At 38.7% G+C, this 26,687-nt stretch overlaps 1 protein-coding gene across 5 annotated transcripts in view; it reads left to right on the forward strand.

Annotated features, from left to right (window-relative positions):
* The window catches only part of LOC136857438 (chitooligosaccharidolytic beta-N-acetylglucosaminidase), a 146,584-nt gene that overhangs the window by 111,977 nt on the left and 7,920 nt on the right, over nt 1–26,687 (forward strand). For all 5 annotated transcript variants that reach the window (XM_067136101.2, XM_067136102.2, XM_067136100.2 and 2 more), the window contains exons 3-6: nt 6,522–6,945; nt 7,724–8,053; nt 17,487–17,774; nt 21,825–22,159. In XM_067136101.2, the coding sequence (XP_066992202.2) occupies nt 6,522–6,945; nt 7,724–8,053; nt 17,487–17,774; nt 21,825–22,159 (1,377 nt within the window). The remainder of the gene's footprint in view (nt 1–6,521; nt 6,946–7,723; nt 8,054–17,486; nt 17,775–21,824; nt 22,160–26,687) is intronic.

Consider the following 26,687-nt stretch of genomic DNA (forward strand, 5'->3'; position numbering starts at 1 on the left):
ACAAAGAATTCACCTAATTTTTCAATTAATTCAACTCCCTTAAGTGGATTTTCCAAAGACAAAAGATTATGTGTTTCTTTACTTTGAAAGAAAATTCGAAATACAAATTTTCATGCCTGTAACATCTTTAGTTCTTGAGATATAAGTATTCTCATGAAAGAATTAAACTCCTTTTTCACTCCACCCCTACCCGTTAAGTTGGTTTCATCCCACCCAAGAGAATGCATGTTTCTTTATATTTCAAGGAGATTCCAAATACCAATTTCCATGTCTGTAACCTTCAGTTTTAAGATATAAGTTTCTCCAGAAAAAGAATTCAATTTACTTTCACTTCCTTTCACACTCCCCACTTAAAGTGAATTTTTCAAAAACAAACCACACCTGTTTCTTTAAAAGAGCTTCCAAATACGAATTATCACGACTGTAACGTCTTCAGTTTTTGAGATATATGCATCCTCGTGAAAGGAATTCATCTCTGTTTTCACCCCTGCCTACCAAGTTGATTTGCCCCCCAAAATGCATGTTTCTTTATTTCTAAAGGAGATTCCAAATACCATTTTTCACGTTTGTAACATCTTTAGATTTTTGTGTATATATATTCGTACAAATAATTCAACTAATTTTTCAATTCTTTCACACCCCTCCCCCATTACGGGTGTTTCCGAAAACAAAAGAATATGTGTTTCCTTATTTTTAAAGGAGATTCCAAATGCCAATTTTCATGTCTGCAAAATGTTAAGTTTTTGAGATACAGTATACTGTAGATATGCTAATTTTAAAAATTCACCCCGTTTTTCAGTTCCCCTTAAGTAGATTTTCCGAAAAAAATATTTATGTTTCTTTACTTTTACATTAAATTCCAAATACCAGTTTTCAAATCTGTAATATGTTACGTGTCTGAGATTTATAAAAGTAGGAAAGATCACAATATGAAGATAAAGTTGGAATTCAAGAGGACAAACTGGGGCAAATATTCATTTATAGGAAGGGGAGTTAGGGATTGGAACAACTTACCAAGGGAGACATTCAATAAATTTCCGATTTCTTTGAAATCATTTAGGAAAAGGCTAGGAGAGCAACAGATAGGGAATCTGTCACCTGGGCGACTGCCCTAAATGCAGATCAATATTGATTCAATGATTGATTGATAATTTACAGATGTAGTCTTTTTTTTAAATTCACCCTGTTTGTCACTCCTGTTCACCCCCTATACGTCAGATTATCCAAAAACTAAAACATACGTATTTTTTTATTTTCAAAGGAGATTCCAAATACGAATTTTCATGTCTGTAACATCTTCAGGTTTTGAGATATAAGTCTCCTCGGAAAAGGTGTTGAACCACTTTTCCCCCATTTTTCACCCTTAATGGGATTTTCCGAAAAAAAAAAAAAATACATGTTTCTTTATTTTGAAAGGAGATTCCAAATTCCAATTTTTATGTCTGCAAATGTTTAAGTTTTTGAGATATAGATATCCACATTTTTTAAATTCACCCCCCTTTTCACCCCCTTAGCGCTGGAATTTCCAAAAATCCTCCCTTAGTGAGCACCTACACCGTAATATAAATGTATCCCCAAAATTTCATTCCTTTATGTCCAGTAGTTTGGCTCGGTGATGATGAATCAGTCAGTCAGCCAGTCAGTCGGTCAGTCAGGACATGTTATTTTATATTCAGGGTTATTCACCTAACATGTTACATGGAAATAACTTCTAAACCATTAAAGATATCAGCATTCTGTTTTCATATTCGTAAATGGTATCCAGGATCTCGTAAAATAACGTGCTACTTAGTCTCATGGGGTGATTAATACCCGAGATATTGATACTAACTCCATATTTTTAAATAGAATGGCACAAATTCATACACCTGGGCTAAAAGTTCAACTGTGTACAAGTTCAAATATGTAAGTATTTTCAAAATCGGACAATTACCCTTTGAGATATAAATAAGAACAGCATGCGCGGTTTTGCAAGCCGCATCTGACGGCGTGAAGTCAGGCAAGGACATATTGACGTGCAAGTAGTTCCCTGGGAATGAGTTCAGCCACAGAACGAATACACCAGGCATGTACTGTAAACATAATGTGATGTACCGTAACATACCCTGGGTGTGCAACGTTATTGTATGACTGGCAAACACACAATGGGGATGGGAGATTAAAGTTGTTTTTGTTTTGTTTTGTTTTGTTTTGTTTTGTTTCGTTTTGTTTTGTTTTGTTTTGTTTTGTTTTGTTTTGTTTCGTTTCGTTTCGTTTTGTTTCGTTTCGTTTCGTTTCGTTTCGTTTCGTTTCGTTTCGTTTCGTTTCGTTTCGTTTCGTTTCGTTTCATTTCGTTTTGACATCCATGTGTAATAGGTTGCGCTCAGTTTAACGTCTTTTCCCACGGATGGGAACAGGAAGGATTTGGAAAGGACATCGGCCGTGGCCTATCCCAAAGGTACCTATCCGGCAATTGCCTGGTGTTGAACATGGGACACCATGAAAATCACTTTCAGGTTGGGTGAGGCAGGACTCGAACCTGCACTCTCCCGAATGCACGCTACTACAGTTGCGCTTGAGCTATGCGGAGATTAATGCATGTAAAATAAATAAATAAATAAATAAATAAATAAATAAATAAATAAATAAATAATAGTGTTGCTGCCATCTCACCACGATCAGCTCTGAACATCCCACATAATAAGTCGAACTGTTTGTCTCCTAATGTCTAACCTATCCCAACCCAAATAATCCAGCATTGGTAACAATGCTCCTTCGCCTGAAATAACCCAGCACAAAATGAGGTGCACTTTGTACTACACACACACATGCGCGCGCGCACGCACGCACGCACGCACGCACGCACGCACGCACGCACGCACGCACACAAGCAAACGGGGCTACATGACCACGCTGTCAAAGCCCGGAAATGAAATACAACAAACAACCACTCTTCTCCACAGCCTGTCGAGTTTCTTAATCATGTGTAGCGGCTAGCATTCGTAGCTGTCGCTGCGGTGGTCCAGGTTCAATTCCCGGCTCTGATAAGTAATTTAATTCTGGTTGGAGGGCTGGAACAAGGTACACTCAGCCTCGTGAGGCAAAACAGGGAAGAGTTGGGTTCGGTGCCCATCTCAGCTATCCTGGAAGTATTTCCATGGTTTCCCACCGCTACTCCAGGCAAATGTCGGGATGGTTGCTTACTTACGACAACGGCTGCCTCCGTCTCAATTCCTCACCGGAATTACAAGTACAGTACAGTACTACAGACACCACAATAACACAGCTTATCAGACACATTCTAACAGACAAACAGCAAACGCGCGCGCACACACACACACACACACACATCCCAAGCACATGGGGCTACACGACCACGATGTCCAAGGCCCGGAAATGAAATAACAACAACTATTCTCTGTGGTCCTTTGAGTGTCTTAATCACGTATGTCTGGAGAGGAACCCGAACAATAAGATGCATTACTGGAAGTGCGACCGTATAAGCATTACTGTTCTGGAGTACACCTAGTGTTTGAAAATGTGGATGTTGTCATGCAATCGCTACTATTTTTTTTGCTAGCTGCTTTACGTCGCACCGACACAGGTAGGTCTTATGGCAACGATGGGATATGAAAGGTCTAGGAGTTGGAAGGAAGCGGATGTGGCCTTAATTGAGGTACAGTCCCAGCATTTGCCTGGTGTGAAAATGGGAAACCACGGAAAACCATCTTCAGGGCTGCCGACAGTGGGATAGCTTGCGTTATGTTCCTTTCAAGGCAAAGTACTTACTTTATTCCTTTTAAACACATCATCCCTACCTGTCTTGTCGTGAGTTCGCCTGTCATACACACTTTGCAAACCCATCACATGTGTACGAGGTGCTTACATGCCTGGTATCCATTCTGAGGCTGAACTCACTCCCAGGAAACTGCTTGCGCGTCAAAATGTCCTTGCCCGACATCACGCCGTCAGATGCGGCATGCAAAACCGCGCATGTTGTTCTTATTTATATCTCATAAAGTAACTGTCCAATTTTGAAAATACTTGCATATTTGAACTTGTACGCAGTTGAACGTTTAGACCAGCTGTATGATTTTATGCCATTCCATTTAAAAATATGGATTTAATATCAATATCTCGGTTATTAATCACCCCATGAGTCTAAGTAGCACATTATTTTACAAGACCTTGGGCACCATTTACGAATATGAAAACAGAATGCCAATATATTTAATGGTTTAGAAGTTATTTCCATGTAACATGTTAGGTGAATAACCCTGTATATAGATTATATGTCAAAAACTTAACATGTTAGAGACAAGAAAATTGGTATTTGGAAAGTCCTTTAAAAATACAAGAACATGTACATTTGGTTTTTGGAAAAGGCACTTAATGGGGGGTGAGAAGTGAAAAATAGTTTAATTATTTTTTTGAGGATACTTATATCTTAAATACTGAAGATGTTATTGGCATGTAAATTAGTATTTGGAATCTCTTTTAAAAATAAAGAAATATGTATTTTTGTTTTCAGAAATACATTTAAATGGTGGATGGGGGTGGGGGAAGGACTGATCAAGGGGTTTGTTTTCTTTTAAGGGGATTCTTATGTATATCTCAAAAACTGAAGATGTTACAGATGTGGGAATAGATATTTGGAATCTCCTTTAAAAATAAAGAAACATGTATTTATTTTTTCGACTTGAGAGGAGATTGTTTCTCACATGTACAGTTCGCATGGTCATCTTAGCCCCAAAAGATAATACCACCACAAACATGGTTTACAAAGAATTTCTGGGGTAAATGAAAGTCAGCTTTTGGGTAAGATTTTATACTTTAGGAATTTTCAGATAATGTCTTAGTACAATGCCAAGGAACAATTACTTTGATCAAATTACGAAATCCACACGAGTGAAGCCATGGGTATATATATAAAATATCATGTTCTGACTGACTGATTCATCTTCATTGAGTCAAAACTAATGCACATAAAGAAATGAAATTTTGGGGATACATTAATATTACAATGTAGGTGTTGACTAAGGGAGAATTTTTGGATATTCCATCGCTAAGGGGGTGAAACATTAAAATGAGTGTATCTATATCTCAAAAACTGAACAGTTTAAATATGTGAACATTGGTATTTGGAATCAATATCCATTCTTCTGAAACCATTTCTCGTCCTTAATATGTTAAATTTTCAAGATATATACTACTATAGAAATGCTTATTTTAAAAATTCACCCCCCTTAACACTTCCCCTTAAGTGGATTTTCAGAAAATAAATTATATGTGTTCCTTTACTTTTACAGGGATTTCCAAATACCAGTTTTCATGTCTGTAACATTTTCAGTATTTGATATATATAAGTATCCCCATAAAAATAATTCAACATTTTTTTCACTTTTTTTCACCCACCCCAACCCCTTAAGTGGATTTCTTTTTATGAAGGGTGGTCTTCCATATCATAGATGTTAATAATTTTTTAAAAACATCCACTCCTTAAAAAGGACTAATTCCTACATTACTGTTCGACATACAAAATCAAAATTTCACAGGTTGGTTGCTTTACATCCTAGATGTTAAATAAGATTGGGTTTAAAACATTCAAATTATTCTGTATGGGGTTCAAATGAGTGTTAGATCGGAAAGTAAATAAGAATTTCGCAAAACTGTTTGACGTGCAAACTGAGGGCATATTTTATAGACTCAGCTGACAGTAGACTCTCCAAAATGTAAAACTTTGAATAATAACTTTCAATTTTAAACCGTAGCAAAGTACGGGTATCTTGCTAGTATGACATATTAAAAATTGATGAATAGTAGCATGGATGTAAATTCCATCTTGTCATCTCCATACAAACACAATGTCTATGTAGATTAGATACTGAGCACTCAGCACTGTTGCGATATGACATTAGTGTGTCCTTTTTAATTCATTTACACCACTTTATATTATTTTTAATATGATCCAATTTGATTTTGATAAGGGAGCATTGGATTAATAAGGTCACATTTACATCATTTCGCAACAGTGCTCAGAGCTCAACATTTTATCTACAAAGACATCCCCCGAATGTCGTGTTTATATGGAGATAAGATGGAATTTACTTCCATGCTACTATTCATCAGTTTTTAATATGTCGTACTGTATGTCACAGTTTTAGTTTTCTTAGAAGGCGCCCCCCTCTACCCCCCCCCCCCACCCTGTTTCATTAGGTCTTACTCTATTGTACGAATTTTAACCTATTTAGATGAAGAAGAGAATTAACATATTCTCAAGAACATTTATACAGTATATTGTAAATGTGAAATGTAAATAAATTTTTAATACATGGTATGGATTAGGTGGATTATCCATCTCTCTGTTTACTGTCTCATACAATGAGCGACACTATGAGACATAGACCTATCGGGGTGGGGCTCATCACCGTCCTTGCCCTAGTGGATATATACAGATCATAGCCTCTAGCTCAGTCAGACTTGTGCCAGACTCCTCTTTTTTTTTTTTGTCTCTCTAAATTAAGCACTATCTTGTTTTGCAGGCCGGTGTGGACATGGAAGTGTATGAACGATCAGTGTCATAAGGTTCAGATGGAAGGTAACAGCAAGTCTTGGAGCGTGGCAGAGTGTAGGCTCTTCTGCGATCCTTACGGCAGCTTGTGGCCGAGGCCTACGGGACATGTGGAGCTGAGTCGAGGGAAGACCGTGCAGGTCAATGTCAACAGCATCTCCGTCGAGTACGCCGGACGGCAGCAAATGGAAACTCGCATGCGTGGAATGATCAGCGAGGTGGGGAGGATTTTCCAGAGGCAGTTAGCTAAGACAGCTCAGCTAGATGCCAGGGAAGAAGAATGTGCCAAATCCTTGTTCGTCCACCTGAACATCGATGACCCGACCATGACCAGGTTCGAGACCGATACCGACGAGAGCTACGATCTCCAGGTTCAAGAATTAGCTGATGGACGGGTGAGTTGTATTTATGTTTATTTTGTTAAACTGGTACTATCAATTTCATGAAATAAATTTCATTTTAAATCCATATTGATAATTATGTTGAAAAACTAGTATATGGGTTCCACCTAGTCAATACCTATAAGTTTATTTATAGTTCAAAGTTGTAAAAACATCATATTAGAACAAAATGACAGGTTTTGGCTACATTAGGCCATCTTCAGCTGTCTAGAAATAAAATTAATATATTAAAAGCTACAAAACATGAATAATATTTACATTCATATGATATTCTTATAAATTAAAATAAATGCATGTTGAAACACATCAAATGAAAGAGTCGCTTGATGTAGTGTGATGATGTCAGAATAGTCTGACATTGAACAGTTCTACGTAAGAAATGACGAAGAAACTTTTAATTATATCATTGTCATATATACTAGTTTTTCAACTGATGTAATATCAGTTTGAATATTCCAAATTTGCTGCTGTCTAGAAATGAGAGTAAAATTCTGCTGAATGATTCTTATGGCTCAGCTAATTTAATTCTGTCACCACGAGAGAACTTTGATATGCCAACAATGCCATCCTATGAACATTCTGTAGAAATCTCCTCATTTTATACCAGAACACTGTCAGCCTTCATGGTGTAACGGTTAGCACTATTAGCTGCCGTCCCCTGAAGTCTGTTCGTTTATGGTACTGAGTGCTGGGATTGACCATTTTAGGACAAGGACATGTGTTTACACACGCACTAAGCAGTTAGTTTATGTTTGTCTTGTTTTCTCTCTAGATCAATGCCACCATAAGCGCACCAACATTCTTTGGTGCCCGTCACGGTCTGGAGACCCTCAGTCAGTTGGTGGTTTTGGGAGCAGATAGACGTCTGCGAATGCCCGATTTTGTGCGCATCCAGGACCGTCCTGTATACCGTCACCGCGGTATCCTTCTGGACACAGCTCGCAGCTACTTCTCGCCGGATGCCATCAAGCGCACTATAGATGGCATGGCTGCCAACAAGCTGAACACTTTCCATTGGCACGTGACCGACTCTCAGAGCTTCCCCTTCCAGTCCAAGACGTACCCCAACTTGAGCAGATATGGAGCTTATTCCCCAGAGCAGGTAGGTCTTCCAACAGAACAGCCTTACAAACTGCATCGTGGAGTCATTTATGATATCGCTGAAGAAAGTTATTCTTATAACAGGGAGCAGTTTCATATTTAATCGTTGGTATTCCCTGTACCTTTATGCTCTTTAACCCTACATTGTATGGTGAGACGATTCTGGCACATGATAAATATCTATGTAAGTAAGCAGGTAGGATTTATTTTTCATAAGGTCTTTAGCAGGAGGAAATCTTAAATAGCCTCCTGCTGTGGAGGACATGATCATTAAGGCATCGAGTGCGTATGGTTCATACCATGGTTAGCTGGTTCGAGCCCCATTGGTGAACAAAGTTTCATCATCAGAATACTAGCCAACATGGTAGGAGCGGTGGTGGTGTACAATTTCTACACATTGGATTGTGTGCCAAAAGCCTGGATTCAATTCCAAACCTTTCTGCAGTGGTCATGTGGAGTGAGGACAAATTACTCTTTTTCATAGGATTTTAGTGCTCTGTTGTTAGAGTGTTCTGTAGACTTTATACGAGGCATGTTTTTTAAGTAAGGTCCGTTTGAAGATAAGTACGCAGCAAAAGGTTATTTCAAAAAAGTAAATTTATTTTCAGAAAGTACATACTTCACTCTATTTTTTGACATAGTTGCCAAGCTTGTTCAAACACTTGTCATACCTCGTAACCAATTTTAAAATACCCTCTTCATGTAAACTTGCCGCCTGCTCTGATAACCAAGAGTTCACTGCTGTTTTCACGTCGTTGTCGTCATCATTGTAATGGTTGCCACTGAGGTGATGTTTGAGGTGGAGGAACAGATGGTAATCACTCTGCGCAAGATCAGGACTGTAGGGAGGGTGGTCTAAAACTTCCCAGCCAAAACTGTCCAACAAATTGCGGGTCTGACCTGCAGTGTGAGGTCTTGCATTGTCATGGAGAAGGATAATTCTCTTTGTCAGCATGCCGCATCTTTTGTTTTGAATCACTCTGTGTAGCTTTCTCAGGGTTTGGCAGTATGCTTCTGCATTGATAGTGGTTCCCCATTGCATGAAATCGACCAACAAAACACCATGCCTATTCCAAAACACAGACGCCATGATTTTGCGCTGGGACAGAGTCTCTTTGGCCTTCACCTTTACAGGCGAGTGTGTGTGTCTCCATTCCATGCTCTGTTGCTTCAATTCAGGCGTGATATGCGAAACCCATGTTTCATCTCCAGTTACGATCTGACTCAAGAAGCCGTCACCTTCTTCGTCATAACGAGTCAAGAACTTCATTGCACACTCAAATCTTTGGTTTTTGTGGTCCTTTGTTAGGAGTTTCGGGACCCAACAGGAGCACAGTTTCCTAAACTTTAGGTGTTCAGAAACAATGTTGTAAAGCACTGATCTCGACACGTCAGGAAATTCATTTGAGAGACCTGTTATTGCGAAGCGCCTGTTCTCATGAATCTTCGCTTCAACTGAAGCCACCAAATCGTCTCTAATCAAAGAAGGGCGACCGGAGCGGTCCTCATTATGGACGTTGTCACGGCCATCTTTGAATTGTCATACCCACTTACGCACTTTGCTTTCATTCATAACAGTATCACTGTACACTTTGCAAATCTGTCGATGAATTTCTGCAGCAGACAGGCTCCTTGCTGACAAAAACCGTATCACTGACCGAACCTCACACGCGGTGGGTGAGTTGATACTCTTAAACATTTTCAAAGCACAGAACAGAACCGTACAAGTTAGCTACAGAGTTGAAACTGAGCACAGTTGTTCCCGAGGCATGCCGGTACACGACACACATGCTCGTTGCGATATGCGCGCAAACTACTAGTGTCTAAAACAAAACGGACCTTACTTAAAAAACACGCTTCGTATTTTGTTTTTAAGGCTGAAGAAGACCCAGTGGGTCTGAAATATGTACCCGTTATGTGAATTTACTGGAAGTTTCCTTTAAGACACATTTTTTTCTATTGACCAAGGTGGAAAATTATATATCTGTATAAAAAGAAGCAGCAAGCCAGAACGGAATGAAGGAAGGCTGCAGTTTGCCCCCTCCTTTTCAGTGTTTATATAGAACAGATGGTACAGGAAATCAAAGAGGAATTTAGAAAGGGAATCACAATTCAAGAAGAGGAAATAAAACCCTGAGATTTGCTGATGATATTGTTATTTTATCTGAGACTGCAGTAGATCTGAAGACATTGCTGAATCCTATGGGCAGAGGCTTGGGGAAGGAGTATAAGTTGAAAATAAATAAGTCCAAAACAAAAGTAAAATGAAATGTCGTATGGCTTTTAGTGCCGGGATATCCCAGGACGGGTTCGGCTCGCCAGGTGCAGGCCTTTCTATTTGACGCCTTAGGCGACCTGCGCGTCGTGATGAGGATGAAATGATGATGAAGACAACACATACACTCAGCCCCTGTGGCATTGGAATTAACCAATTAAGGGTAAAATCCCCGACCCGGCCGGGAATCGAACCCGGGACCCTCTGAACCAAAGGCCAGTACGCTGATCGTTCAGCCAACGAGTCGGACCAAAACAAAAGTAATGGAGTGCTGTCAAACAAAGCCAGGTGATGGAGGAAATATTAGATTAGGAAATAAAGTCTTAAATTAAGTAGATATTGTTGTTGTTGTTGTTGTTGTTGTTGATGATGATGATGATGGTGGTGATGATGATGATGCTTGTTGTTTAAAGGGAACTAACATCTAGGCTATCAGCTCCTAATGGTACAAAATGACACAAAATATAATGACAATTTAAAAGTCCAATATTCATCCACATGAGAATTCAAAACATGACGATGAAGATTGAATGGATGCATATGAATTTAAAATAATCAGCAGATCCAACTCACAATATTGAAAGTTTAAAATAATTCCAAAATCAATTCACTGACTAGAATTTAAAAAGGCAACAATGAACAATGATTATGAACTTAAAACAATAGTATAGACTGACCAAGGGACTGCTTCCAAAGCACATTCCTGAATCGATGATGCTTTTTTTTTTCTAAAGGGTCCGAAAACTTGGTCAACAGCCGCTCATAATGGTACTTATCGCTATTAAAGTAGATCCATGGTATTTCTCATGTAGCAGTACTAATAACAAGTATTGTATGCCGCACAGGGTAACACAGACCTATGGTGTTTCTTATACTATAAAGGTGTCACTCATAGGCAAACTAAACCCATGGTGTTCCTCACATAGGTATACTAATCATGAGTGCTGGTATTCTCATGGTGATCCTCACATAGTGGGTACTAATTAAGGCAATGCAGACCCACGGTGTCGCTCATATAGTGGTACTAATCACGGGTACTGCAAACCCACAGTGAGTCACTCTCTGCTGCTACTAATCACATTCCTATTGTATACCGAACATAGTGGTACTACTCGCAAGTAAAGGCGACTCATGGTGTTCCTCGCATGATGGTACTAATCACAAGTAGTCTCATGGTTCTAATTCAATCATCCCTTAGTTGCCCCTTACGACAGGCAGGGGATACCGTGGGTGTATTTTTCATCTGAATTCCCCACCCAGAGGGGGGATGAATATTGTTCCTTGGGTAGTAAAATAACTAATGATGGCAGAGTTAAGAGGAAATAAAATGCAGGCTAGCACAAGCAAGGAAGAGCTTTCTTAAGAAAAGAAATTTGCTCACTTCAAACACTGATATAGGAATTAGAAAGATGTTTTTGAAGACATTCTTTGGGGCATGGAATTGTATGGAAGTGAAATGTGGATGATAACTAGCTCAGAGAAAAGGTGAGTAGAAGTTTTTGAAATGGGGTGTTGCAGAAGAATGCCGAAGGGAAGAAGGGTTGATCTGATCACGGATAAAGAGATACTGAATTGAATTGGTGAGAGAAGATCAATTTGGATAAATTTGACAAGAAGAAGAGATAGAATGATGGGACACATCTTAAGACACTCAGGACTTGTTCAGTTGGTTTTTTAAGGAAGTGTAGGCAGTAAGAACAGTACGTGTAGACCAAGGTATGAATATGACAGGCAGATTATGGCAGATGTAGCAGTTAAGTAGAAATGAAAGGGTTAGCAAAGCATAGGATGGCATTGAGATCTGCATCAAACCAGTCTATAGACTGATGACTCAAACAACAACATCTGGTTCCTTGGGTTTGTCTCTCATTCACTAAGTACTGACTTGCTCTAAAGTTTGACAACTACTTTCAAGGAATGATACTAGTTCCTTCAGCTTAGGATAGGGTTGGCCTGAGGTTTTGTTCTCCCATTGATTTTTAACACTAACATTAATTCATTCTAAAATGTAATGCAACATAATTTCATGCAAAGGGGTTTGTACATTTGGTTTATTAGAGCCCTCACCTGCTCCTTTAGCAGAGGACACTGATAACAACAATCTAACAAGCAATCCAGGATCAACCTAGGATTGTTGTACCAGTTACAGATCAATTCTCATGCTAATTTGAACTTATTCTGTGTAACTGGTGGCTCATCTGATAAGCACAATCTCTGAATATCTGTCAGGGCTCATTTCCAATTACTAAACTTTTAAACATGTCATCAAAATACATGAACTCTGACAGTGGCCATTTCATTTTAAAAAGAGAAATAGCAGGCAATTTCAGATCACTGTTATTGTTATGGCTTATGTCCTTATTTTCACTAAGAGATGACAATGGTTTGATTTTTTACAATTGCCTCTACATCGCACCATCACAGATAGGTCTTATGGCAATGATGGGGGATAGGAAAGGCCTAGGAGTGGCAAGGAACTGGCCGTGGCCTTAATTGAGGTACATCCCCAGCATTTGCCTTGTGTGAAAATGGGAAACCACGGAAAACCATCTTCAGAGCTATCAAGAGTGGGATTTGAACCCACAATCTCCCGAATGCAAGCTCACAGCTGTGCAGCCCTAACCGCATGGCCACTTGCTCAGAGGTTTGATTTCTAACAATGTGTCCATCTTTGACTGCAACTTGAAATAGAATTCTTCAAATCCCTCTTGATCTAAATCATGAGGTTCATTGATGTCATAAACTTCTAATTGCATCTGAATCTCGTTTTATTCCTCTATACCACGGGTTCTCAAACTTTTTAAATTTGCAGCACACTATTCCGCTGTTCTAAATATAGCGGCACACCCCAACATACAAATAACTATGCCTGCTTTAGAGGAATTTCGAACACTACAGAGCAGCCCTGAAAGACTGAGAACCCTAGCAGAGGGTACATGAACCACTGGAACGTTAGTAGAGAAACATGTCGATCACTCTCAAACCCTAGTGTAGAACATTTAAACCAATCAATGGTCACCTGCAGTCAGTTCAGTACTTCAGTTGGGAACGGAGAGATGTTTAAATGTAGTAACCAACTTAGTGCATTAGATTGTTGAATAAGTCACAATGTTTGGTGTTATTATAAAAATGCAGTAAGTATACAAGTATTGTGTTGTAATATGGAGAAGTTTTTATTTAAATGCCAACGATTAAACAGCAGTGAAGAAGATCAGAGTGAAAATAGAACAAGTGAATCACCCGGATCATGTTTCAATGAGAAGCTACTTCCACAGCAGAGCAGTTCATCGTCTGGTGCTGTGTGCAGGTATCAGTAATCTTATTTAAGCTTTGGATTTACATTTACTGAATCTGTTAATCGTGAACTTCCTGAGTGTGCTGCATGTGGTGAAAACTTAAGCAATGAATGCAAAGCAAACTAAAGAGACATTTGAAAACAAAACAGTCACTTGGAAAATAAAGATAAAGCTAATTTCAGTTGTTTACTCTCTTCTCAAATTAAAGAAGGGAAAGCAATGAATAAAATGATTACAACTTCAGAAAAAGTGCTAGTGGCCAGCTATAAAGTAGCAGAAGATATACTCTCCAATATTAACAAGCTTCAAATAAGCACCCACATGTTGTGTATTAAACCGAGTTTGATAGCTGCAGTTGCTTAAGTGCGGCCAGTATCCAGTAAACGGAAGATAGTGGGTTCGAGCTCCACTGTCGGCAGCCCTGAAGATGGTTTTCCGTGCTTTCCCATCTTCACACCAGACAAATGCCGGGGCTGTACATTAATTAAGGCCATAGCTGCTTCCTTCCAATTCCTAGGCCTTTCCTATCCCATCATTGCCATATCTGTGTTGGTGCGACGTAAAGCAAATAGAAAGAAAAAACAAAAAAAAGTTGTGTATTAACGGCAAGCAGCAGCGAATGGCGTTCAGTCAGCGTGTAAAGCACAAGCCTTCGGCCAGTGACACATCAATACTGACACTGAGTGTTCTACTACTAGCAGTTGCCGGCGATGTCCAGCTGAACCCAGGACCGGAGGTAAATACCAGCCTTAGCATCTACTACCAGAATGTCTGTAGTCTTAAGAAATCACTCGTCGCTCTGAGTGACATGCATTATGACTGCGTGTGTTTAGCGGAGTCCTGGCTCGGCTCTTCAATCGACATTAGTGAAATACTGCACGACATTTATGTTATTTTCCGTCAAGATAGGCAGAATATTACTAGTAAGAACAAGGGAGGTGGGGTTTTAATAGCAGTGAACTCTGCGTATGGTCCAGTGCAACAACCTGACTTAATGGGAAACTGGGAATGTGTTGCACGTTATAAATTTCATATTAGAGCCTGTACTGTCAAAGTATCAACTTGTGAAAATTTAGATTTTATAATTCCACCTTTTGTAATTACAGTATTGTAAAGGTGGAATTATAAAATCTAAATTTTACAGTATTGTAAAGGTGGAATTATAAAATCTAAATTTTCAGAAGTTGGGAAAGTGTTGTTGTGAAAGCCACCCCATCCCCTGGCCGAGCGCTATACATAATCTGCTGTTACCTGCCCCCGGACGAGGTGAAAGTGCGGCTCACAGACTTCCGAGAAACCCTTCTCGAATCAATTGCGTAACAAAACAAAATGACACTATTATCATGTGCGGGGATTTCAATATAAGCCAATTAGCCTGGGCCTCAGACGATTCGGGATCTATTAATCCTATTATTGCCCATGTCAATGAGGAAGCCTGCTTTCTTTTAGAGATTGCCAATGAATTTAACCTTCGCCAAGTTTGCGGTTTTCCAACATGAGGAAATAACTTCCTGGACCTTGCTTTCATGTCTGAAAAAGTCACGAATAATACCCTGTGTGAAGCAACAGAACAGTTAGTACAATCAGATCATTCTGCGCTTGAGCTCAGACTTCATATTTCCCGTGTTCCTCGTTTACCACAGACTACAAAATCATTATTTGTTTGGACAAAAGCAGACTTTCCCCATCTACAAAATATCTTATCCCATTGTCCGTGAAACTTGCTCAAATCCTGTCCATCTCTTGATGCCATAGTTGACTTGTTTTATGACTTACTGCACAGCGCTCTAAAGGACGCCGTACCTTCCCGCATAATGAAGACTAGGCATCTTGCCTCTTGGTATGATTCCGAACTTACAGACAAAATGCGGGCAAAGGAAAGAGCAAGGAAACGAGCTGCAAGGTCTTCACTTCCTTCAGATTACATCAAATTTGCAGCGCTAAGAAAGGAATACAAACAAATATAGCAGAGAAAGTACAGGGATTATGTCAGGTCTGTTGAGGAAGATATTATCAGACATCCACAAAGATTTTGGAAATTTATTAATAGTAAATCAAAATCTAGGCGGCTACCCTCTATGATGGTTAATGAAGACAAGGAAATTAACCCATTGAAAGAAATTCTGGATAATTTTGCTGACACTTTCAAAACATTCCATCCACCCAGTGTTCCCTGTAATTCTCACACCGAACAACTCGGGGAAATTAATTTGTCATCAGTAGTAACTTCAGCATCGTAAGTCTGCAACATCTTGAAGTCGACGGATACTAAGAAGTCTTGTGGTCCAGATCAAATTCCAGGAATTGTGTTACGTGAGTGTGCTGAGGAGCTGGCAACCCCACTATCCATGATAATCAACTGGTCTCTTCGTACAGGCAATTTCCCGTCCGAATGGAAGATAGGATATGTTATTCCAGTTTTTAAGCAAGGTGACAGATCTTTATTTGTCAATTACAGACCGGTAGTTCTTCTTTCACTCATTTCCAAAGTAGCGGAAAGAATCATATACAAAGCCATGTACAGTGCAGTCAGTGGTTTAATTAATATTAACCAGCATGGTTTTGTCCAAAAACGCTCAACTACCACCAATCTTGCTGTGTACTCCCACTTCATATCTAGTGCTCTGGACAATTGCAAGCAGGTTGATGCCGTGTACACGGACTTTTCCAAGGCTTTCGACTCAGTGCAGCATAATGCTCTTCTGACTAAGTTGTCAGCATATGGCATTCATGGAAGCTTACTTGAATGGTTTAAATGCTATCTTTACGAAAGAAGGTATTCAGTAAAATACAAGGGTCCTCTCACAGCTGATACTGACATCTGTTCAAGTCTGATTTTGGAACATCTTTCTGTTTTGGAGTATAAACTTCCCTCAACTGGGTTCACAATCCCTATGCCATTACTGCTGATGACACAAAACATTTACGATTAGAAGGGGCAGAAGAATTGGCTGAACTTAAAGCCAGTTGAACTATGAAGATGAAATTTAGGGAAGAAACACTACTTCACTTCTGGATTTCAGTGAAAAGAGAGTTCTCGGTGTTATCAGAGCATGCTGTGTCTGTATTAATACAGTTTTCCACAACTTATCTGTGCGAACAAGGATTTTCGGCACTGACCTGCATTAAAAATAAGAAACGTGAGTGACTTCTACCAAGAATTATGGGTGTGTTTGCCTGCGATTCCTCCTCGCATTGAACAGTCATGCAAAAGTAAACAAACCCACATTTCCCACTAAACTGCAGTAATATTATTGACAGAACAACTTATTTTTTGAATTCTTACTGCATGTAGGCTTACGCTGTTCTGTAATATTAATAAGTAGTATTGCTAAAATATTGAGTGTACACAGGAATTTTTTTGCGGCACAGTCCAAGAAATTCACGGCACCCTTTGAAAACCCCTGCTCTATACTATTTGCCAAGTGTTTCTGTCTCTTGTTTATATCGTTAAGATTAGAGCCCAGAAAGAAACTATTAACAAATGTTGCTATTCCAGTTACGCGAGCCTTGATGACAGCTCATCTTTTAATACCTCTCTTATGAACTTCTTCCATTGTAGAAAAGAAGCAATAAACCAGATCAACTCATGTATTCAGTGCTAATACAACTGCTTTGGGTGTCTGACACATTTTGTACATTATTCTTTACACTTCCAGACAAGGTTGCACCAATGTCTTTCTCCTCTTGATATCACTTTTCTCTGCACTGATTTTCATACCATACTTTTCTTGTTCCGTGCATCAAGCTGTTCTTGTACTTCTTTGCTGTTGGTCCCCCAGACCAGAATATTGTCTTCATCTCCCTGTTTCCATATGCTTCCTTTGTAATTTCTCAGTACGACAATATTTTGTTTGTTTCAGATTTACACTGAAGATGACATCCGCTCCATTGTTGAGTATGCACGAGTGCGTGGTGTGCGTGTGGTTCCGGAGTTTGATGAGCCAGCCCACGTGGGCGAGGGCTGGCAGTGGGTAGGGGAGAACACGACAGTGTGTTTTAAAGCTGAGCCGTGGCAATCATATTGTGTGGAACCTCCCTGCGGTCAGCTCAACCCCACAAGTGACAAGGTGTATCAGATATTAGGTGGAATCTTCTCTGACATGCTCCAAGTCTTTGATTCTGATATTTTCCACATGGGTGGTGACGAGGTAAAATTTAATTATATTTCTATATAGTAATTATATATTTATGTCTGAGACAATGTTTTATTCCCTCTCCAGTCCTGTTTAACTTATACTCTAAAGCTAATTTTACAACTGGCCTTAGAAAATAATAATAATCGTAGCGCTGCAGCTGTGCAGGCATTTCAACTTGACACCATCTGCCTGACTGCTCATCAGTTTCAACATTTTATTTTACTCTAAATGTGAAAAGTGATAAAATAAGAGTTATGAAATAGATTTATAGACAGAAAAACTGCATAGGTATAGTGAATAGTGTTGAAATGGTACTAAATATCAAATTAGAGACAAAAATCTCACACAAAGGAAAGCAAGATGTTAAAAGTGGGTATAAGCTAAACAAGTGAAAAAGAGACGATAAAAGCATCTCACGTGACTAGCTCACCTTGTGAGATCAATCGAACAGAGCTCCCTGTCTCGAGGTAGGCCTTTGTCCTTCATAGGACACTACAGGCTTTTTCATTCATTCATTCATTCATTCATTCATTCTAGGTCTGCAAGATGGTTGACTAAACCGAATCTCTCTTGGGCATCCATGGCTGAGTTTTAACTAATTTTGTCGGGTAAACCCAAATGTGTTGCCAGAGATCTTTTACATGCCAACATCGTACGACATGGAATGTCTTCGTTTTGTCCTTCACTAATCCAACTACTTCTGCCAGGTTTGAACACACTCTCTTCGGCTCTGAAGGCCAATGTTCTATCACTCATCCAAGACGCTAGAATTGGCCTGGATGAAGTTGAAAGCGAATGAACACCATCTGCTGTGCAATGCTTGCCGACAGCAAGGAAAACAAAATTCATGGTAACTGATAACACTAGAATGGGATCCGAGTGTAGAATTCTGGCATTGCAGGAAGTGTGCCTCAGAAATTCAAATATCTTGTGTGCAACCATGACCTTCGGGTCAAAACTTGCTGGCATATGTAATCAAAACTTATAAAATAAAAATCCACCTTTCCACTTCAACAATAATCTCTTGACTATTTAATTCTACATTAATTCCATGTTAACTACAAGACACGTTTTGTCTGTTTTAGGACATCCTCAACCATAAACACAAAGTACAAGTTCCATAAAATATCACCCAATTAACAGCACTTAATTAAAGTATCCTTATTAATGGGAATAGTAAAATGCTTAAGAGTCTTGTGATTATTATCTTCTTGTTGTGACATATCTTGTTCATGAGAAACAGGTTCTTACTGAAAGGATGTACTTGTACACTTTTTCATAAAATCTCCAACCAGTCTTAAATCTTAAACATCTTTTTATGCCAGAAATCGTAACTTGCATAAGAACTATTAAATAATCTTATGTCAGTGGTCTATTTGCTGTGAGTGGAGGTGGATTTCATACTGTTGGACAAAACAGACCATTTGTTTCTTGAAGGGATGTACAAATTCCATATACCGTACTACTGTTTCATCCAAATCTAGAAAAAGGAGAAAATGAAGATGAGAGAATGTGCATGTAAAAGGACAGATTATCATGCATAGTTAAATTTTTTAGGCGTTCTCACCCCATACCACTTCACACAGCTGACTCATTCACCACCTCCTACTGTACTAAAAGCTGGTCCTCATCTAGTATTGTATCCGTGTGTGACTGTGGGACCTGCATGCGTGGCAGGATGTGGAGGGGATAGAAAGGGCCGGAAGAGGACTGCTCCATCTACCAAGGAGGGGAAGTTTCTTTTTAAGAAATGTCTCTTTATTAAAACCTAACAGTGTTAATAAGAAAAGAGTTTCATCATAAAGGGGATTCTTATTGTCTAAATTATCATTCAGATAGTACTCATAAATAAAAAACTGGTCTAGAAATATATTTTAAAAAATTCTGTTGCTTTCATGGGGCTCCATTTGTTAATTTTTCTTATTATCCTCAAATCTTGCTATATGGATGGTCTAGAAATATATTTTAAAAAATTCTGTTGCCTTCATGGGGCTCCATTTGTTAATTTTTCTTATTATCCTCAAATCTTTCTATATGGATGTAAAATGCCCTGTTTCATCCATATGAATGTTCATAGCAGAAAATTTATGGTGCCTACTGGCATTAACGTGTTCCATGATCCCTAGAATGTCCTTCCTGAAACCTGTTTCTGCTTTAAAGGGCCTATTCATATCCTTCCATTTCTCCCTAAAATTCATATGATTGCCAGTTATACTTGCCATCATGTTATTCTTAGCTGACTTTTTTGTGAAATTCAATTTCCTGGTAAATTCCTTCAAACAATCCTTACTTCCACAACCATTCCTAACTCTATTTCTTCCTTAATCTTTATTTCTATTTTATAATGTCATGGGTCCTTACCATCTTTAAAAAGTGTATATCTTTCACACTCCTCAGCAATTGCTTTAAATCCATTTTTCACTGTTATAATTAATTTTTTGAAACTCCCTCATGCATCTCTTATCAACCATAAGGTAGTGCATAATGCAATGGCTGTTTTTTTAATTAAGGACAGTTTGCTTTTATAAAAATAACCAAACATTTAATTTTCAAATCACTTTTATTTTTAGGTTTTACATACATTTCTTTATTTACCCATATAGTTGCCTTGTTTATTTAAGCACTTGTCATACCTTATAACTAAGTTTTGAAATTCCTCTTCATTGAAGTCTGCTACCTGCTCTGACAGCCAAGAGTTTACGGCCATTTTCACTTATTCATCGTCGTTGATGTGCTTCCCAACAAGATGACATTTCAGCTGTCCAAAAAAGATGGAAATCACTTGGAGGGCTATACAGTGTGTGATCCAAAACTTCCCACTTGAAAGAGTCAATCAGTTCCCGAGTCTGGACAGCAGTGTGAGGCCTTGTGTTATCGCGAAGGAGCAAAATTCCCTTTGTCAGCATGCTGTATCTTTTGTACTGAGCCACATGTTGGAGTTTGGTCAAGGTTATCATGAATCTTCTGTCCTCGTGAATTTTCCTGTCAGGTGCAGTCACCAAATCTTCTGCGATCACAGATGGCTGACCTGAGCGTTCTTTGTCATGAACATTTTAATGGCCACTTTTGAACTCTCTTACCTTCGCTCATTGCATTATCACCATAAAACTCACCAAGCTGACAATGAATGTCTGCAGCTGACATGTTTCTTGCACTCAAAAAACATATTACAAACTATACCTCACACGCGATGGGTGATTAAAAAATCTTGAACATTTTAAGGATGCACAGTTCTGAGTACAGGTTAGCTACATAGCTGCAAGTGATGCCTGCTTGTTTGCAAAGGATGCTGGAAGGTAGCACACACATTTTTTGCAGCGTGCGTGCTAATGACGAGATTATAAAAAGAAATGGCCCTTACTTAAAAAGCAAACTTCACAGTCGCATTTATTTTTAACTACAACAAAAACAGTTTCATGAACACTAATGCTATCTGTCGCTTCAGTTTCACTATAGAGCTCATCTGGTTTCATCAGCACCACATCCAGAATATTTTCCCCCCCTAGATCATCCACTGCAATCATGTTCCTTTCTATGTTGTTGTCCACATAATTCTGCATCAGCATTAGTGCCATGCCATTCATGTCTGTACACCCCAAAAACATTACTTGCCTATCTGTAGAGACAGAGAATTTCCAGTTGTTCATCCTAAACTTTTCCATAGCTTACAAATTCTTTTTTCGTCATTATGAATACTCCCCCTCCTATCTGTTCTCGTCTGTCTCTACGATAAACACTTCAGTTGTGAGAGAAAGTTTCTGCAACCAAAACATCACTTCACAGCCAGTATTTCAAGGTTCTCTACCAAGTACATAACGTACTTGTAACTAAAACCTAGCTGAAAGGACAAATCATCATCTGGTGGAAGGCCATGGTAGGTGGAGGAATATAGACCCAAAATTAGACACTTGGCCCCCCACTTTACAGGTGCTTTTATATCTTTTAAATTTCAATTTCAGTGTCATAGTCCTTTTTATGTATTGGAAGAAAGGAATTGTTTCCTTCATTTTTAAAATGCAACAACAACAACAACAACAACAACAAACAACAATACACTTGCAGGTGAACCTGAACTGCTGGAATACATCAGAACCAGTAACGGACTGGATGGACAACAATGGACTCGCTCGCACCGAGGAAGGCTTTATGGACCTATGGGAGTCGTTCCAGAACCGAGCGTACGAGAAACTGGTGGCTGCAAACGGGGGCAAGGAGATGCCCGTCATCTTATGGACCAGTGGCCTCACAGAGAAGGGCAGAGTGGACAAGCACTTGGACAAGGACAAATATATCATCCAGATATGGACCAAGGGTGAAGATCCTGTTGTAGCTGAACTTGTCCAGAAGGGCTTTAAGGTCATCTTCTCCAACTATGATGCTCTCTATCTTGACTGTGGGTTAGTATGTCAATCACTTTCAATACAGACATCATCTGCATTTTCATTTGGCTAAATGGTCAGTGCTCAATTCACAGCCAGTTTGGGGATCAATTCCTCTTGCTTGGAGACTGGGTATTTGTGTTTGTCTCTTCATCCAGACACAACACATCATGTTACCAACCACAACAGTTAGGAAGAGCATATGGTCATAAAATTGAGCACCTTCTATCCCTATCAAGGTGTGCGAAAAGCAATGCGTGACATTCTTAAATTATTTTCAGAATGCCTTTGAAAAATGAAACACATTGTCAATTTTTAGGGCAAAGAATTTATAAGATGTACACATGAAAATACATATGTACAAAGAAGTCAATTTACAACTTATGTAAAAGAGCTTGCACAAAGGTAAAGAGGAATGGATCAAAGATGGCAATATGCAGGCATGTATTTAGATTTTGGAAATTTCTTTTGGGAAAGTGTTCTGGGAGCATTCATCAATTAATTTATTCAAAATAAAATCAAAATCACTTTATTTGCAAATGAGGTGTCTACCTCGGTGGTAAATGGTACACAGAAGTCCACAGCCTGTTTCCAGTCATTTGACTGGGTCAGGAATGGAATGAATGAAGCCCCCACTAGCAATGAGGGTAGGAATCGTGCCGGCTGCCAAAGCTTGTTGCACTCCTCTGGGACAATGATTAATGAATGACAGATGAAATGAAATGATATTGGAGAATGTTGCTGGAATGAAATATGACAGGGAAAACTGGAGTACCCAAAGAAAAACCTGCCCTGCTTCCGCTTTGTCCAGCACAAATCTCACATGGAGGGACTGGGATTTGAATCACGGAAGCCACCGGTGAGAGGCCGGCACACTGCCGCCTGTGCCATGGAGGCTTCTACAAAAGTACATTATTATCAAGCATTACATTTTAAATTAACATGAGAAGAAGACATTTTCCTAAAATACAATATTATACAATTTACAATAACAATTTTTCTACTAAACACACAGCTCATCCTTAAATTTAAATTATTTGCACAATTCTATTCATAATTTCTTCTGTAATTACAAACATAATCAACTGATATACAATCTGTGGAATTACTTCAAATAATACTATATAACTGCTATACGATTAAAATTTACATTGCATTTAAAAAAAAACAAATTTTGGTACCTAACAAGCAGATTAAATACTACAAGTAACTACTGGAAAGTAGTACATGAAATTCTAACCACTGACATCAATAATGATGGTAAGGAAATACTCTTAAGAGTACAAGATATGGTTATAAGAAATCCATGAGAGATATCAACAACATTTAATAAATATTTCACTAATATTAATCAGAACCCAACTACTAAGATTCCAATTTAGGAACAGGGCAACGTAGTTCTCTGTTTTTACACCCTACCAATGATACTGAAATATTAAATACAATTAATTAGGAAACTGTAGCTGTATCCGATAATACGTTGTAAGAAGCAGGCTCTGTACCCAGTCACCTAAATTACACATTTTATGAATAAATAATGTATTATTTAGTGAGGCTACAGTCCCCAAAATGTTCAAGGTCTCTAAAATCATACCAATATATAAAGGATCAGATAAATTTGACATTAATAATTATAGTCCAACTTCTATCTTACACAAAATTTTAGAAAACTTAGAGAGAGAGACTGCTCAGCTTTTTACTTAAAAAATAATTATTTTTACATATATCAGTATGGATGTTTAAGAAATTCTAAAATGTATAGTGCAATAGATGATACAATAATTAAATTCTAGGATACCTTAGACTAAATGTATAGTGCTAGTTCAAGGTTCCTTGCCTTCCATCATCATCCACATTTCTTTGCTCCAGCAAGCTGGGTGCGGTTGTGTATGAGCCTCCTCCAGTTTGTTCTATCCATCTACAGATGCTGCTCATATATGCGACACCAGTTTACATCTCTAATTTCAAGGTCCTTCATTACCTGTTTTTCCCAAACATCACGAGGTCTTCCTCTTGGTCTCTTCCCAGGAACATTGTGTTCAAAGTATGTTCGAGGAGTCCTGTGAGGGTTCATTCTTTTCATGTGACCATACCATTGCAATCTCTTCAGTTCTAGAGTCTCCAGCAAGCTTCTTTCCAATCCAAGCTGTTGTCGGATATCCACATTCCTTATTTTATCCATTTTTGTTTTTTGTAGACAAGAATGGAGAAACTTCATTTCTGTTGCCTGAAGACAATTCTTTGTTGGTCCAGTAAGTATTGCTGCTTCCACACCATACGTCTACTATATTTTGTACAAGCTGATATTGGAAACTAACGGAAATGTTTCATCCCAAAGTATTTGACGTACAGAATGATAGAATTTGGAAGCTTTCTGTATTCTGTTACTAATCTCTTGATGTATGGTATTGTCTGATGACAGAACACTACCTAAATACTGGAAGTTATCTACAATATCCATCTCCTCATCTCCAATTCTTAGATGAACAGTTGGAGAGTTTCTATTCATCACCAAGCCAACTGTCTTAGTTTTGCTGATTTTGAGACCTAAGGTTGTAAAAGTTTCATGCCAGAGATCTAGTCTAGTTTGTACTTCTGCTTCTGTCTCCCCCCCCATACCATTACATCATCAGCAAACACCAGGGCATTAGTTGTTGGATCCTTTCTCTTAACTGCTTTTAAAACTTCATCCATTATGATTATGAAGAGAAGTGGTGAAAGACAACTTCCTTGCTGGACTCCACTCTTCATTTCAAACCAACCTGACCTTCCATCCTGGACCTGGACACAACACTTGGTTTCATCATATAATCGTTGTACTCGTGCTATGATGTCATCGGGTACTTTCTTATGTCTCAAACATTCCCATATATGCCTGCGTGGTACATGGTCATATGCTTTCTGGATGTCCTGATACACAGTTATAAGTGTTTTATCTATCTCCCAATACTTCTCATAGAGCATTCTGGTGGCAAAAATGAGGTCTATAGTTGATCTATGAGGTCTAAATCCATGTTGTTCCTCCTCAAGTGTAGGTTCAACATATTTTCTAATTCTGCTCTCAAGGATGGATTCGTAGATTTTGAGACCATGTGATAGCAGTGTTATACCTCTGTAGTTGGTACATTTCTTTCTATCACCTTTTCTCAACAATGGGATGATGACTCCTTGCTTCCAGTCATTGAGTATTACATTACATTCTCTTTCCAGATTCTATGTAGTACCCTGTACATCCACTGTTATCCTACCTCTCCTAGTGCTTTGATCATCTCAACACTTAATTCATCTGATCCAGTTGACGTGTTGTTTTTCAGCTTAGATATTGCTGTCTCTACTTCCAACCATGTCAGATTAGTGGTATTTGTGCTGCCAAAATCATAAGGTTCATCTAATGAGGTGACATTTTCATAACAGTTCAGCAAAGTTTCAAAGTGCCTTTGGAACTCCTGTAATATTTTGGTCTTATCCCTAGTCACCCCACCATTAGAAAGTTCTACAGATTGAATAGATTCATTTTGAGTTCTTCTATCCTTATATATACTGTATAACAGTTTTTTTAAATTTCCATCCTGCGTTATTTTGGTAGCCAAATCTTCCTTGCATTTCTGCTTTTCAGCTACAACCAACTGTTTGACCTGTAATTTTTTCTCTCTGTAAAGTGACAGCTTCTCCTCTATTTTGTGTTGATCTCCTCGCATTCTTGCTTGATATAAGGATCTTTTTGCATGGTTTCTGTCATTGATAGCCTTTTTAATATCATCATTCCACCAGGCAGTTTCTTTAGGTTTCTTTATTTGACTCTGTCGTCCACATACTTTTTCTGCTGTACCAACCACAACCTTCTTTAGAGTATCCCATTCTTCATCTACCAATTTCAGTTCTTCTCTTGACAACAACCTGCACACACCTTCCCTGAATTCTTCCTTTACACTTGGCTCGGTTAGTCGTCAAGTTTTTATTTTTGGGACTCTTTTGTTACAGACTTTGGGAGGTCTTTCCTCTGCAATAACTGCAACCAACAGTCTATGGTCTCCACCAAGGTCTTCACTTGGAATGACCTGAACATCATTGACATTTTTCTATACATTTTGATCTATCAGAATATAATCTATTACTGTACCAATTCTGTCATCCCAGCTATATCTTGTGATTTTATGGGAGTCCCTTTTCTTTAACCAAGTGTTACTCACTATCAGGTTGTTTCTCATGCATAGATCTAGCATATATTCTCCCTCTTGATTTCTGTTTCCCATTCCATGAGTGCCCAGTACGGATTTATATCCTATTCGTTGTGAGCCAACTTGTGAATTAAAATCACCCATTACAATTAGATTGTCATACTCAGTGTGTTCTTCCAAGTTATTAAGGAAGTTGGCCTTTTCCTCTTTTGAGCATCCTATCTGTGGAGCATAGACTTGGATCACATTGTACTTTTTCCCTCCTAAGTTCACAGATAACTTAATTATCCTTTCACTAACAAACTCAACTTCACTACAAGCATCTCTGTCTTTATGTATTAAAAATCGTACTCCATTCTTAGACTCTA

The sequence above is a fragment of the Anabrus simplex genome, chromosome 1 (genome assembly GCF_040414725.1).
Source record: "Anabrus simplex isolate iqAnaSimp1 chromosome 1, ASM4041472v1, whole genome shotgun sequence".
Taxonomy (NCBI): Eukaryota; Metazoa; Arthropoda; class Insecta; order Orthoptera; family Tettigoniidae; genus Anabrus; species Anabrus simplex.